Raw genomic sequence first — 13416 nt, forward strand, 5'->3', positions numbered from 1 at the left:
CACACACACACACACACACACACACACACACACACACACACACACACTCTCTGATTTCCCCGGACAATTTGTAAATAGGTGCAAACATCATGACATGTCACCTTGGAGTGCTTCTGTCTGCATCTCCTAAAAATAAAGGCATTTTCTTCTTTTTTTTTTTTTTAAGATTATTTATTTATTTATTTATTTGAGAGAGAGAGAATGAGAGACAGAGAGCTCGAGAGGGAAGAGGGTCAGAGGGAGAAGCAGACCCCCCGCTGAGCAGGGAGCCCGATGTGGGACTCGATCCCGGGACTCCAGGACCACGACCTAAGCCAAAGGCAGTTGCTCAACCAACTGAGGCACCCAGTCACCCAGAGGCATTTTCTTCTATATGCACAATGGCATTGCCACACTCAAGAGAGTTAATTATAATTCCCTAGTAGCATTTTAGCCTAGGTAGTTGTTTTTTCTTTTTTTTCCTTTTCTTTTTCTTTTTTTTTTTTTAAATACAGATTCCTGGTCCCAGACCTACCACCCTGGGATTTGGGGAGCTAGGACGGGGCAGCCAGGAATCTGTATTTTACATGCTTTCAGTGGCTCTCACCTACCCAGCCCCGAACTGATTTGGGGAACTGAGAGGACAAGACAGGGGGCAGGTCACAGCTGTTGCAGCAGTTGGGGCTGAACAAAAGCTAAAGAGTAGGCACCCCTGTAGTGCCCAGGAGGGGGACAGGCAACCCCAGGCTGCAGACCCCGTGTAGTTACCACAGTGAGGGGCTGAGGGGAAGCGAGCAGTGGGCAGAGCAGACTCCTCTGAGTACAATGCACCAGAATCTCAGGACCCCCAGCTCCTCTGGAACAACCCACCAGGGAGAGAAGGCTTTCGCTAAATCTGCCCAGAGTCACCGACACTTCCAGGGCCCTAAGGCAGGGAGACTGGGCAAAGCTAGTCCATAGCAGGGACTTTGTCACCCAGGTGCGTGTCCTTCTGCTTTCACTGTGCAGGAAGAGACCTTTCTCCTCGGACCTCCCTCACCTCCCCCAGCAACCAGTCTCCCAGCAAGAGGGGAGAGCTAGTCCAAGCAGGAAAGGCAGACCAAGTTCTATTGCAGCAAAACAACCCTGGCTCCCGAGGCTCTGCCTGTCTTGCCTTCTGACCCCAGCAACCTTAGCTGCTCGAAACTAGCTCTCTGCTCCCTTTGCTCCCCAGTCTGACCGACGGCACAAGTAAGCCTTATAATCGCTCTCCCCTGCCCCAACACACACACACACACACACACACACACACACACCATACAAAGCAGCCTGAGGCAGAAGGGCAGTAACACCATTTCGAATTACCACAACACTGCACAACTCCAGGTGGTGCTGTTTACACATGCTGCACCCCCGGGAAGGCCTGTTTGATCTCATTCCACAGGAGGACCTGGGTGGGTGTCAGCTTTGAAACCAGGGGGCCACCCGTGTGTACAGGTGGAAGGGGGGACTCTGAAAATGGGTCCTAGAAGGTCACAGCCGGCAGGAATCTTAACGGCTTGTGTTGTCCACCTCTCTCCTTTCACAATAAGGACAGTGGGATCTGAAGATGAGTAGAACGCACAGCTAATCCCAGGCCAAACTTCTCGCACATCCAGCCTTCCATCCAACCATCCATCATACATTTCTTGAGCATTTTCCATCTGTGATCAGGCAGAGGACAGGGTACTCCTGCACATTCATCTCCCCTTGTTCCTTGTCTCATAGTTCACAAATGGTGCTGGCCCCTGGTTAGCCCCATCCCTACCTGCTGTCCTGCGCCTCCATGCTATTCCTTGGACTTCCCTCTCACCCCCACCTGAGATATCACTTCCAACTTTTCACTGGGCTAACTCCCATTCACCTCTTAAAACTGGGGTCAGGGAGCTCTGAAGTCCAAAGGCCAGGAATTACCTGCTTCTTAGCTACTCCAAGCAACTGCATTGTACACACTAAAAAAAAGTGCCCTTTTTTCCAGCTTGCTGTCTGCTGGGGGAAAAAGTGTTGTAATAATTATTGTACAAAGATGTACAGTGGTTCCAAGGTGAATGGCATCTGCTGGATCGTGGACCAGAGCAGAGACCCTGTCTTCAGTGTTCATTGTCTGCTTCTCTGTACGTGTCCATCTCACACACCAGACTCTAAGCTAGACTGATACTCATCGAGTGCCTAACACAGAGAGGTTCCATCAGCTGAACAAGCATTCATTGAATGCCTAATAACATTTTTCGAATCAAATGTTAATGGCTCATTTGTCTGTGTTCCTCACTTGTCTACAGGCCTCTTAAGAGCAGAAACACTTACCTTTTTATCTCCAGTGTCTGACTCAGTAGGTGCTCAATAAATCTTGATTGAAGGGTTGAGTGAAGGAATGAGTGACTGAATAGAGCAGTCTCTGAAGGCTCTGATTAATTCCGATCGAGTGCAGCTGGGGGAGACAGGAAGCTCAGACCCAGGAAACACCAAGTATTTTCTAACGCAGATTCTCAAAGTCCTTACACAAGCTTGACTGCTGTTGGGCCTCCATTCTAGAATCCCCAGATGGCAGGAGAGAGGATGACTCAGATGTTTCCTCCCTTACACTCTATCATAACCTCTTGTCACTACGAGGTGTCCTCCCTAATGGTATTCAAATAGTAATAGTAATAACAATAATAGGGTCTGATACATGTAGTTTAACAGGTGTCAGCAATGCTTTTAAGCACTTTACATATGTTAATTCATTTAGTCTTCTAAACAACCCTATGGATCAGCTACTATTGATACTCCCACTTTTCAGATAAAGAAACTGGGTTTATAGAAGTTAAGTGACTTGTCACCCAAAAAGCTGAGGTTCTGGGGCGCCTGGGTGGCTCAGTCGTTAAGCGTCTGCCTTCGGCTCAGGTCATGATCCCAGGGTCCTGGGATCGAGCCCCACGTCAGGCTCCCTGCTCTGCGGGAAGCCTGCTTCTCCCTCTCCCACTCCCCCTGCTTGTGTTCCTGCTCTCACTATGTCTCTCTCTGTCAAATAAATAAATAAAATTAAAAAAAAAAAAGTTTAAAAAAAAAAAAGCTGAGGTTCTCACATGGGCTCCTGGGCTCCAGCATCCACTGCTTAGCTAACTACAGCTCCAATAGCCTGGTCACCAGAGGCCCCTTTTAAAAACAAGAAGGCTATAATTTGTAATCCTACCCTGTGTTTCCATTGGCTTCCATCCTCTCTATCTTCAGAAAACCAGCCCAGAGCTGCTGGGTCCTGTCTTTCCTTCTCACAGGTCCTACTGCATGAGAGGGTGCTCAGCCTCCGTAGCCTCTGATAATAGGTTCAGGGTAATTATCACCATCGAAAACGGAGATTGGAGTTTTTTTCCATCACTGCCTGAGCCCTGTCCCCAGGGCCACCCCCAACTGCCATCCTAGCACACCACACTACACCGTGCTGGAAGAAGCAAAGTGAATTGACTCTGCAGTGGCCCCTCTTTAATGGGTCGGCCAAATGGAAATTTCTCCATAACCAAAGCAGAGTCCCTGGGGGTCCTTCCCAAATTATAGAATCAGGAAATAGCACCGGCTAGTCTCTGAGTCTGTAGTAGAATCTTTTCCTTCTCGAAAGAAAGGACACAGGGCTGGTCAGATAGGCTCTGCCCTCGATACAGCTCCTCAGGTACCCACAGTAAAAAGGGAAACTAGTTACCAGCCACACTTTCCTTCATCTACCCCTTGGTTTTGCCTCCAACGATGTTCTCTAGCCAGCCAGTACTAATCGTTATCTCTTGGTGTCTTCTACTTAGAGGAGCTTTTTCAGAAGTTTTCCTGGTGAAGCAAAGGGTAACTGGGAAGCTCTTTGCCCTGAAGTGCATCAAGAAGTCACCTGCCTTCCGGGACAGCAGTCTGGAGAATGAGATTGCCGTGTTGAAAAAGTGAGTGGGTCTTAGGGTTGGCCAGGGACAACCGTGGGATTACATTTCCTTCACAAATTATGTTCGAGAAGGACTGAAGCTGGATTTCCATACCCAAAGGCTTTGCTTCCTTGGATTGCATTGATGGGTCCATTTGATCAGTCAGCTAAGTTTAGCCAGAGAGGTGTCTTGGCTGGTTTTGGGGGAGGGGAGGGGCTGGGAAAGGGGTGCAGCAAATTGATTAGCAAACCAACTGGTAGCAGACTCGGGCACGGGGACCAGAGAGTAATTAGCTCGAAGGCACAAAAATCAATTGAGGGCCAATACCAGGAAGAATCAGTAATTAAGGAAGCAGAATAAGATTTGGAAATTAGCCTGAATTGTACCAAAGCAAATATAGGTTCAGCACCCAACCATCATGATAGGAGGCCACACTAACAAACCATCAAATGGTAAAGCAGGACCCATATAATAAAGCCTTGTGGAACCCCCATGGTGTGCCAAACGTGTGTTAGGGACACAAGAATAGGGGTGACAAAATTCCTTACCCTCAGGAGCTCACATTTTCTGGGCAGACACAGAGGTGCCCATAACAAACTCTAATCCCACTGAACATGAGCCAAGGGTAGCAGCAGGCAAAGTCTGGAGAAGGCAGAGATTCATTCTGCCTACCTGTGTGCTTTTATGAGTATGGGGTATTAGGTACATTTTCAAAGAAGAGGGACCTTGATGGATGAGCAGAATTTGATGGAGACAGGAGAGGCAATGCAGAAAGGGAATTCAGGTGGAGAGTAACATAAACTTTAACATAGAATTGTGAAAGTGCAAAGGATCTTAGGAAAAGTGAGTGTTGGGAGCCCCTAAGCTTAGAGTGAGGACCATCAAGGGGCAGGAGATGGAACCAAATGAGACCTGATTATGAAAGGTCTTGGATACCATGATAAAGAGCGCTGACTTTATTCTGTGGGCAAAGAAAAGTCATCAAAGGGTTTTAAGGAAAGGATCATATGATCAGATTTCTATTTTAGAGCCATCCCTCTTAAGGATGGTGGAAGATGGATTTGGTTAGAGGCTAGAGGATGGGAGACCAATTCTAAGCCTTCCTCAATAATCTCAGCAAGGGATGAGGATAGAAGCAAAGGTAATAGGATCATGTGGCAGCAGGAAGACTGGATTCAAGAGACAGAAGTGACGGGGTTCGGGTAGGCCGGTAAGAGTACAAAAGAGAAAAGTATTAAAAACGATGTGGAGGGGCGCCTGAGTGGCTCAGTTGGTTAAGCATCTGACTCTTGATTTTGGCGGGTCATGGTCTCATGGGTTGTGGGATCGAGCCCCATGTCGGGCTCTGTGCTCAGCATGGAGTCCGCTTGAGCTTCTCTCTCCCTCTCCCTCTGCCCCTCCCATCCCTGCTCACTCACTCTTTTTCTCTCTCAAATAAATAAATATTTAAAAAAATGATGCTGAGATTGAGCAATTCAGTGGACATAATATCATTGCTTGGGAGAGAACCAAAAGGATGTGTAGGCTTGGAGAAAATAGAAAGACATTTGCTGGAACATATTGAATCTGTGTTTCCCCCGATCAGTACATGGAGGATGCTGGAGATACCAGTTTGGGCTCCAGAGAGATTAGAGCAGAGACAAACTGCGGATTCATTGAGAGCAAGGACTATGGTGGTCCTTCTTACCATTGCATTATATCATCAGTCCCAAACAGCATAGATGCTCAGTCAATATTTGTTCAGTAAATGAACCATTGATAAATTAATGTTAGCACTGTCAGCGAGTGAGTGTGGTTGAATCCATCAGGTAACCATTGTGACAGGTCTATATTTTTAGAAATTAAACTTAAACATGATAGCTACTGTTTATGTGTTTACTATTCCCCAGGCACTGTACCAAGCATTTTACATGCATTATCTCTTTTAATCCTGATATAACCCTATGAGAGAGATGTACTTTACAAACCAGAGTGGGATTTAGAAGATTTGAGAAAGCCAGCCAAAGTCAGCCACCTTCTGCTCACCTCGGCCCCTGAGTAATCCCAGGCAGAGGGAATCTAGAGCAAATTTTCCTGAACACAGTGCTATTGGCATATTAGACAAGACCATTCTTTATTGGGTTGGGGGGCTATTCAGTGTGCACCGTAGGATGTTTAACAGCCTTCCTGCCTCTACCCACTAGATGCCAGTAGCTCCTACCCCCTCCCCAGTCACAACAATAAAAATGTCTCTAGATATTGCCAAATGTCTCCCGAGGGACAAAAGAGCCCCTGGTTGAGAATTACTGATCCAAGACGTCCCACAGAACTGACCCCAGAAATCAGCATCTTCCTTGCTGCTCCTCAAATACTCTGGAATAATGATAATTTTGCAACAGTCCTTCCATGGTTACCCATGAGGAGGCTTAGCTAACCTGATTCTCTTCTGTTGCAGTCCACTTTCGTCAAGGATGTTTCTGAAGGAGATCTGGATACCCATTTTGTATAATGATCTCGTTTGGGGTGTTCACTTAGCCTTCTTCAGTTCTTTTAACTTTCTCTTTTGTTAAAGTCTAAAGAGGTTTCTGGAGGAATGACCAAATGTTGGTTCCCTGAAGGCAGGATGATCAATTATCCATTAAAAAATATGGATTGAATATCACCCTGGGATCTTTTCTCTAGGATTTCTTTGTGACTGCTTATTTATTAGTTAGGAAGGCTTCACAAGGATCCACTCTTCCTAAACATTGTCATCAAAAGTCCCTAACAGAAATCAAAGTCCAGTGGGCTGGGTGTCTGTTCTTTGTCTAAAGCACCTAAACCGCAGACCCCTCACCATGAGCCTTACTTTTCCCCAGGATCAAGCATGAAAACATCGTGACCCTAGAGGACATCTATGAGAGCACCACTCACTACTACCTGGTCATGCAGCTGTAAGTGGAAGGTGACCCGCTCCCTCCACAGATGCGTCGGGGACCCGGGAGGCCTAGAGGAGGCTGCTCGGTGATGAGGGGAGTGTGGTGATTCAAAAGATAAGATCAAAAATTAGCTAAAGAGGCTGTCAAATGGCAAGAGTTCTCTCAGGCTAAGTATGCTTCTGGTCATCAGCGTGTTCTGCATGGACTGGGGGGTAAATCTAGGACTGATTATTGAGAGGGTCCTGCTAGTGCAGCCTCGCCAGTCATTAAGATATTGTCTACAAGTCAGCAAATAGCTGGGACTCCAACCCATCCATCTTCCCTGCTGTCCCAGCCACTGCCCTCAGACTTTCTGGACCTTCCCACAACCCCACAGTTGAAGGGATAATGCCTGGCATGGCAGGGGACCTCCAGAACCCTTCTCTGGCACCATGGCTCGAGTCCATTTTGACCAGTCTGTGTCCACCAAACTGAATATTAAATGTCTTAATGCCGGGGCACCTGGGTGGCTCAGTTGGCTGAGCAGGCGACTCTTAATTTTGGCTCAGGTCATGATCTCAGAGTCCTGGGATCAGGGCCCCTCATCGGGCTCCATGCTCAGCAGGGAGTCTGTTTGAGGATTATCTCTCCCCCTCCCCCTGCTTGCTCATGCTCGCTCGCTCGCTCGCTCTCAAATAAATGAATCTTTAAAAAAGAAATAAAAATAAATGTCTTAATGCCACTCCAGGTAAAATTACTGTGGGGGCGCCTGGGTGGCTCAGTTGGTTAAGCGACTGCCTTCGGCTCAGGTCATGATCCTGGAGTCCCGGGATCGAGTCCCACATCGGGCTCCCTGCTCAGCAGGGAGTCTGCTTCTCCCTCTGACCCTCCCCCCTCTCGTGCTCTCTCTCCATTCTCTCTCTCAAATAAATAAATAAAATCTTTAAAAAATAAAAATAAAAAAATAAAAAAAATAAAAATAAATAAATAAAATTACTGTGGGATTAGAAACCACAGGTACATAGATTTCAATTTGATATTTTAAAAAAAGACTTTCTCAAGAGATCCATCCGAAGTTAAAAACAAGCTGTGATCGTGTGTGCCCATCTGTGGGACAGAAATGGCACCTCACTAGAGAAGTCTCCACATCATTGTCACATATAAATAGGAATTCTGCCGGAGAGTGAATGCTGTAGGCGTTGGTCGGTGCTCCTGAGGGCTCAGCCTTGGACTCAGAGAAACTTCTATTTATAAAGTACACACACACACATACACACACCCCACTCTGCAATCTCTGTAGCTAGATGCAATGTTTCTGACTGACAGGCTGATTCCTCAGATACTTGGATGAGCTAACTCAGGCCTAAGCAGTCTATTAACTCCTAGGCTCACCCGAGGCGCAGTGTATAGAGGGAGCACGTGGTCAAGGGAGTGAGGTTGGGGCAGAGGGAGGCAGAACAGCACTAACAAAGGAGCCGGGACCATGTGGCACCTTAATGAGGCCAGTTCAACAGGATGAGCACGCATTTAGACAGCGAAGGGGAGGCAGGGAAGCAGGCAGATTTAGATGTCACTGAAGAGTTGCAAAGCCGACGAGAGTGCCAGCCCTAGGAGTCAGGAATTCCTAGTTGTGCAGAAAGACTATCTTTCTCATGGGCCTCTAGCTCCTGTGGCAGAGCCCAGAGCTTTAGGACAGAAACAGAAGGAGTAGGGTGGTGTACATTTTGAGTAGAGAAATTCTCCTTCCTCATTACCGCATGGTCCTATCACATGTGCATGTTGGTATTCAGTGCCCTGGAACAGTGAGAAGAGGGCCAGGACTGTGATGGAATTGGAAGCCCTGGTTCATGGTTGATGTAGGCTGAAATGTTTACACCAGAGAGGGCCGCAGCTGAGCATTTCACTGCCTTCACATACTGGAAGTGATTCATGTGAAAGGATTCTTTTTTTTTTTTTTTTAAAGATTTTATTTATTTATTTGAGAGAGAAAATGAGAGAGAGAAAACACATGAGAGGGGATAGGGTCAGAGGACGAAGCAGACTCCCCGCCGAGCAGAGAGCCCGATGCGGGACTCGATCCAGGCACTCCAGGATCATGACCTGAGCCGAAGGCAGTCGCCCAACCAACTGAGCCACCCAGGCGCCCCAATGTGAAAGGATTCTTGCTCTGCATGGCCCCAGTGGGTGGACGTGGTGTCTGCTGGTAGAAACTGCCGGGAGTGGGTTCCATCATAATACAGAGAAATATTGAGAAGGTGGCGAGAGAGAAAGCAGTCTGTCTTAGGAGGTAGTGAGTGGTCTCCCTCTGAGGTGTTCCAGCATGGACTACAGAACTTCTTGGCAAAAGCAGTGTAGATGGCATTCAAGAGATAGGGGACAGACTGTATCTTAAAGCCCCTGAATCCTAAGATACCATACCACTGGAGTCTCCAGACATCGTTACAGCTCCACCCATGATTCCAGCTTCAGGTAGCCCAGCTTTCCACAATGAGGAAAGAAATCCTGACACAGGCACAATTGGTCTCATTTGTGCACCTTCTCTCTCCTGCCTTGCCCTGATTTCAGTTTCACCTCTCCTTTTCATCATTACTCTCTGGGTCCTAGGCCAGGACAGCAGGCAGCTAAGAATGTGCCCACTAAGGGATTATTAGCTTCTTGCTTGACTCTAACCGGGAGCATTTCGCATTGTAAGGAAAGGTCCGGGGAGAGGGCAATGGTTGGCCCAAAGAAACGACTCCCTTGTGATATCATTCCAGCACCCAAAAGAGGTATTCTCAGACTGAAGTAGACCTCCCTGCCCAGGCCATGGGCACCTGCCTGTTCGCCACAGCTATGTCTTCATGGCTACAGAGCAAACACACTTATGTACCTTTGACCTGAAATAAGACCTGGATTCCTGCGCTTGCCCCTATGCCCACAGTGTTTCTGGCGGGGAACTCTTTGACCGGATCCTGGAGCGGGGTGTCTACACAGAGAAGGATGCCAGCCTGGTGATCCAGCAGGTCTTGTCAGCAGTGAAATACCTCCACGAGAATGGCATCGTCCACAGAGACTTAAAGGTGCCAAAGTGGGAGCCCTCAGTGGGAAACAGAGAATGACCCTTTAGGAAGCTGCCTGGGTCATGGGCAGCCTAAGCCGTGTAAAATAAAGGGGGTTGGACGAATAGACTCCTAAGGTCCCTTCTGCCCTCATTCCTTAAACAAAACCTAAATGACTGAATAATCATCGCTAATTTTCATCTCAGCCCTTTCCTGAACTTTTCACTAGGCCTCACCCTATTAGGATACCAAGGTAATCCACATGTTTCTTTAACCTAGCCACAGTCAAAATCAAATGTAAGAAATACTAACTTGAGGGTCAACATTGCATCAGGCATGTACTAGACTTGAGAGAGATCAGAGACAATTAACCATGGTTTGGTTTCCTCAAAAAACAAACAGTCTTAGGGTAGTTGGGGATGTGGGGAGGGTGGGAGTAGTACCTTCATGGCTATAAAGCTGAGCAACATGAGGGCCATAAGCAAAATACAGAGGGCTCCAATATGGACTGGGGGGCGGCAGGTAGGAGGAAGGAGGGAAGAACTGGGGGAGATGAGTCTGACCTTGAAGTCAGGAGCCCAGAGCGCAGCTTCCTAAGAAACTATATATCAGGGGAGGAAAAGAAATATGTATTTCAGATGATTGTGTCGTACACTGCATGATATTGCTCTTCTCCCATAGCCTGAAAACCTGCTGTACCTAACCCCTGAAGAGAATTCTAAGATCATGATCACAGACTTTGGTCTGTCCAAGATGGAACAAAGTGGAGTCATGTCCACTGCCTGTGGGACCCCAGGCTACGTGGGTGAGTCTGGGAGGAGGAGGAAGGTTGATCAGTTGGCTGTGTTCAACCTCATGGGTATTACTTAATGGAGAGGGGTGGTTATGGGGAGACAGGGTTCAACTTCAGTGGCAATACAAGTAGACCATTCACTATGAGGTTTAGGGTAGATCCATGTATCTCTGGAACTACCCCTCCTGCTCCCAAACCCTACATCTGTAGAGACAGCCTACCCCTGAGCCATTCCCACAGCCCCTGCCTATACTTGGCCCTCATTTTTGCAGACAGACTTCCTGCCTTTGTCTTTCTGGCTAGACGAGGGGCAGAAATAAGATCATAAAACCAGACATGGTTAGATTGCCAAGGGGTTGACACTAGGCGCCCCTTTTCCTTTCTCCCACTTCCAGAGGAGACCTCAATGCCCCAGTTGTTGGTATCCTGGAGGCCTAGTGTTGAGTTTGAAGCTGAGGAATCCAAGCATGCCCCCCCAAATATATTCCCAAAGAAACACCCTAGGAAACTGGTAGAGGTGGGGCCTCCTGCCTAAACAGGAGGCTTTCAAGTCCCCCCAAAAAGTAAGAGCAGGCAAGTTACCAGGTGAAAACATTCCTGAGATCCATGGAGAGAAAGCCAATACTCAGAGCATCCCCTCCTGCCCCTTCCCTCTTAGTCACTCATCACCTGGTTGAGGATGGGACACGGGAAGGAGACCTCTAACTTAATAGAGGAAGTATCTGCTCTCACCCTCCAAGAGAGGTCAGTCAGTAGGTATTGAGTCCCGCCGAGTACAAAGCCCTGGTATCTGGGATAAATACAGAAGGTAACTCTCTACTGCTCCCAGTCAGAGGAAATACATGGCTCATTTTCTCATGGAGCTCTCGATCTGATACAGCAGAAGGTACCTGAGGTGGATGGGACAGTTATCACTTGCCTCTAAGAGTTCCTCATTTAATGTGGAAGACTCTGTCTCTTCCCTCAGGTAGATCCCAGTCTAGTGGGAGAGAGACCACCCCTATTTCATGTATGTCCCCGTCTGAACAGAGACACACAGCCCTGCCCCTGGGATACCCTATCTGTATGGGGAAATGTAGACCTGCCTTCAGAGAGTATTCAGTCTGATGGGGGAGATGTAGCCCTGGAGATCCCCGGTCTGATGTAAGAGTCATAGGCCCTGTCTTGGGGACCTTCCAGGCTGATGGAGGAAGATTCAGTCTGATGGGAGAGCCACAGTCCCTGCCCTAGGAAAGTTTTCATTCTTACAGAAACACTACCATCCCAGGGGCTTTCCTAGTCTACTTCGCTAAGCCTCTTCCTGACCTTTGACCCTCACCCCCTCAGCCCTCTCTTCTGGTCCCAGCCCTGACTCTACCTTTGGTTTGCTCCAGCTCCGGAAGTATTGGCCCAGAAACCCTACAGCAAGGCTGTGGATTGCTGGTCCATTGGCGTCATCACTTACATATTGTGAGTAGAAGCTGGCATTGGCTCAGTTCCTGGGAAATCTCAGAACCTGCTCATCCTTTTTCTCCCCTCCCCTATCTGTTGCTCCTTGAGCAACATCCACCTTCAGAGCATGTGCATGTACACATGTGCATGTGCATACGCACACATACGCACGCACACACACACTTACCATGCACACAGCTCCAGAGATTTCTGTCCTGGTCTCCACCAGATTATTAAGACAGAGCTCAGTGTGAACCCACTGTTCAACCATATGGTACTCTCTCTTCCTGCACCCCCACCCCCATTTAGTCTCTGTAACTGTTGAGTCCTACTCTATGGAATGAGCAGTGAAGAAAGGAGAGGACAAGCCAGGCTTGGAAGCCAAGTGGGCACAATGTTCACATCTCAGATTTCTCTCCTGGCAAGTCCACCCAAGGCCAAATGATGGCTCGAATGAACCTGGTCAAAGCTCCTGTCCACATATTCTTGGCCTCTCCTTTCCAAACGTACTCATCACTCCTTCCCCACCAGCCCTCCTCACCTGTTGCAGACTCTGCTCTTAGGAAAATAACATATTTATCCCTTAGTAGGGACTCAGTTCTTTATTTACTAAGCTTATGTTGAATAACTACTCTCATTCATTCATGTACTCAACAAATATTTATTGACAGTCTATTCTGTGCTAATCACTGGTTTAGGTACTAAAAAATAAAGAACAAAATAGCCTAAAAAATTCCTTTCAAAACGTACATTCAAGCAGGCATTCTATCATCTCTCTTAAAGATATTTGTATGCATCCTCTAAGTGTCAGCGGTATAGGAGAGGCAGTGAGGGTTTGGAGGGAGTAACTTACAAAGGGACCTTCCAGAGCTGCATGTTCCCAGCTTTGGCTCCTGCACAAACACTTGATGGGGCCTGCATCATTCCAGAATCAGGCAGATCCGTGTCCTGTTCCTACTGCTGGTTGGGGGCCCTATTTCCTGCTGTGTCTGCAGTGGAGGCTGGGCGGAGGGAGACTGGGGTTGTTTAGCAGCATAACTCCTTCCTGTTTCACTGCAGGTTGTGTGGGTATCCCCCTTTCTACGAAGAAACAGAGTCTAAGCTTTTCGAGAAGATCAAGGAGGGCTACTATGAATTTGAGTCTCCATTCTGGGATGACATTTCTGAGTCAGGTAAGGCTAGCAGGTGCGAAGGACAAGATAACAGGCTCAAGGCTGCCAAGAGAAAAGAGCTTAACAACGGATGACAGTCCTGGCTCTTGAAAGTCCCCAGGGAATCTTACAGAACAGGCTGCCAAGGAAAGTGGGGAAATCTTCATCTGGCTCAAAGGTCAAATAAATTATCCGCATCTAAGGTTCATGCTTTTGTTTTCCTGGATGTTGATTCGTAGAAAGGGGGATACC

At 47.7% G+C, this 13416-nt stretch overlaps 1 protein-coding gene across 1 annotated transcript in view; it reads left to right on the forward strand.

Annotated features, from left to right (window-relative positions):
- Window positions 1-13416, forward strand: part of CAMK1G (calcium/calmodulin dependent protein kinase IG) — a 29609-nt gene that overhangs the window by 12298 nt on the left and 3895 nt on the right. Inside the window, exons 3-8 of the mRNA XM_021682522.1 lie at window positions 3768-3896; window positions 6713-6787; window positions 9672-9810; window positions 10471-10594; window positions 11956-12031; window positions 13073-13185. Coding sequence (XP_021538197.1) covers window positions 3768-3896; window positions 6713-6787; window positions 9672-9810; window positions 10471-10594; window positions 11956-12031; window positions 13073-13185 — 656 coding nt within the window. The remainder of the gene's footprint in view (window positions 1-3767; window positions 3897-6712; window positions 6788-9671; window positions 9811-10470; window positions 10595-11955; window positions 12032-13072; window positions 13186-13416) is intronic.

Source organism: Neomonachus schauinslandi, chromosome 6 (genome assembly GCF_002201575.2).
Source record: "Neomonachus schauinslandi chromosome 6, ASM220157v2, whole genome shotgun sequence".
Classification (NCBI taxonomy): Eukaryota; Metazoa; Chordata; class Mammalia; order Carnivora; family Phocidae; genus Neomonachus; species Neomonachus schauinslandi.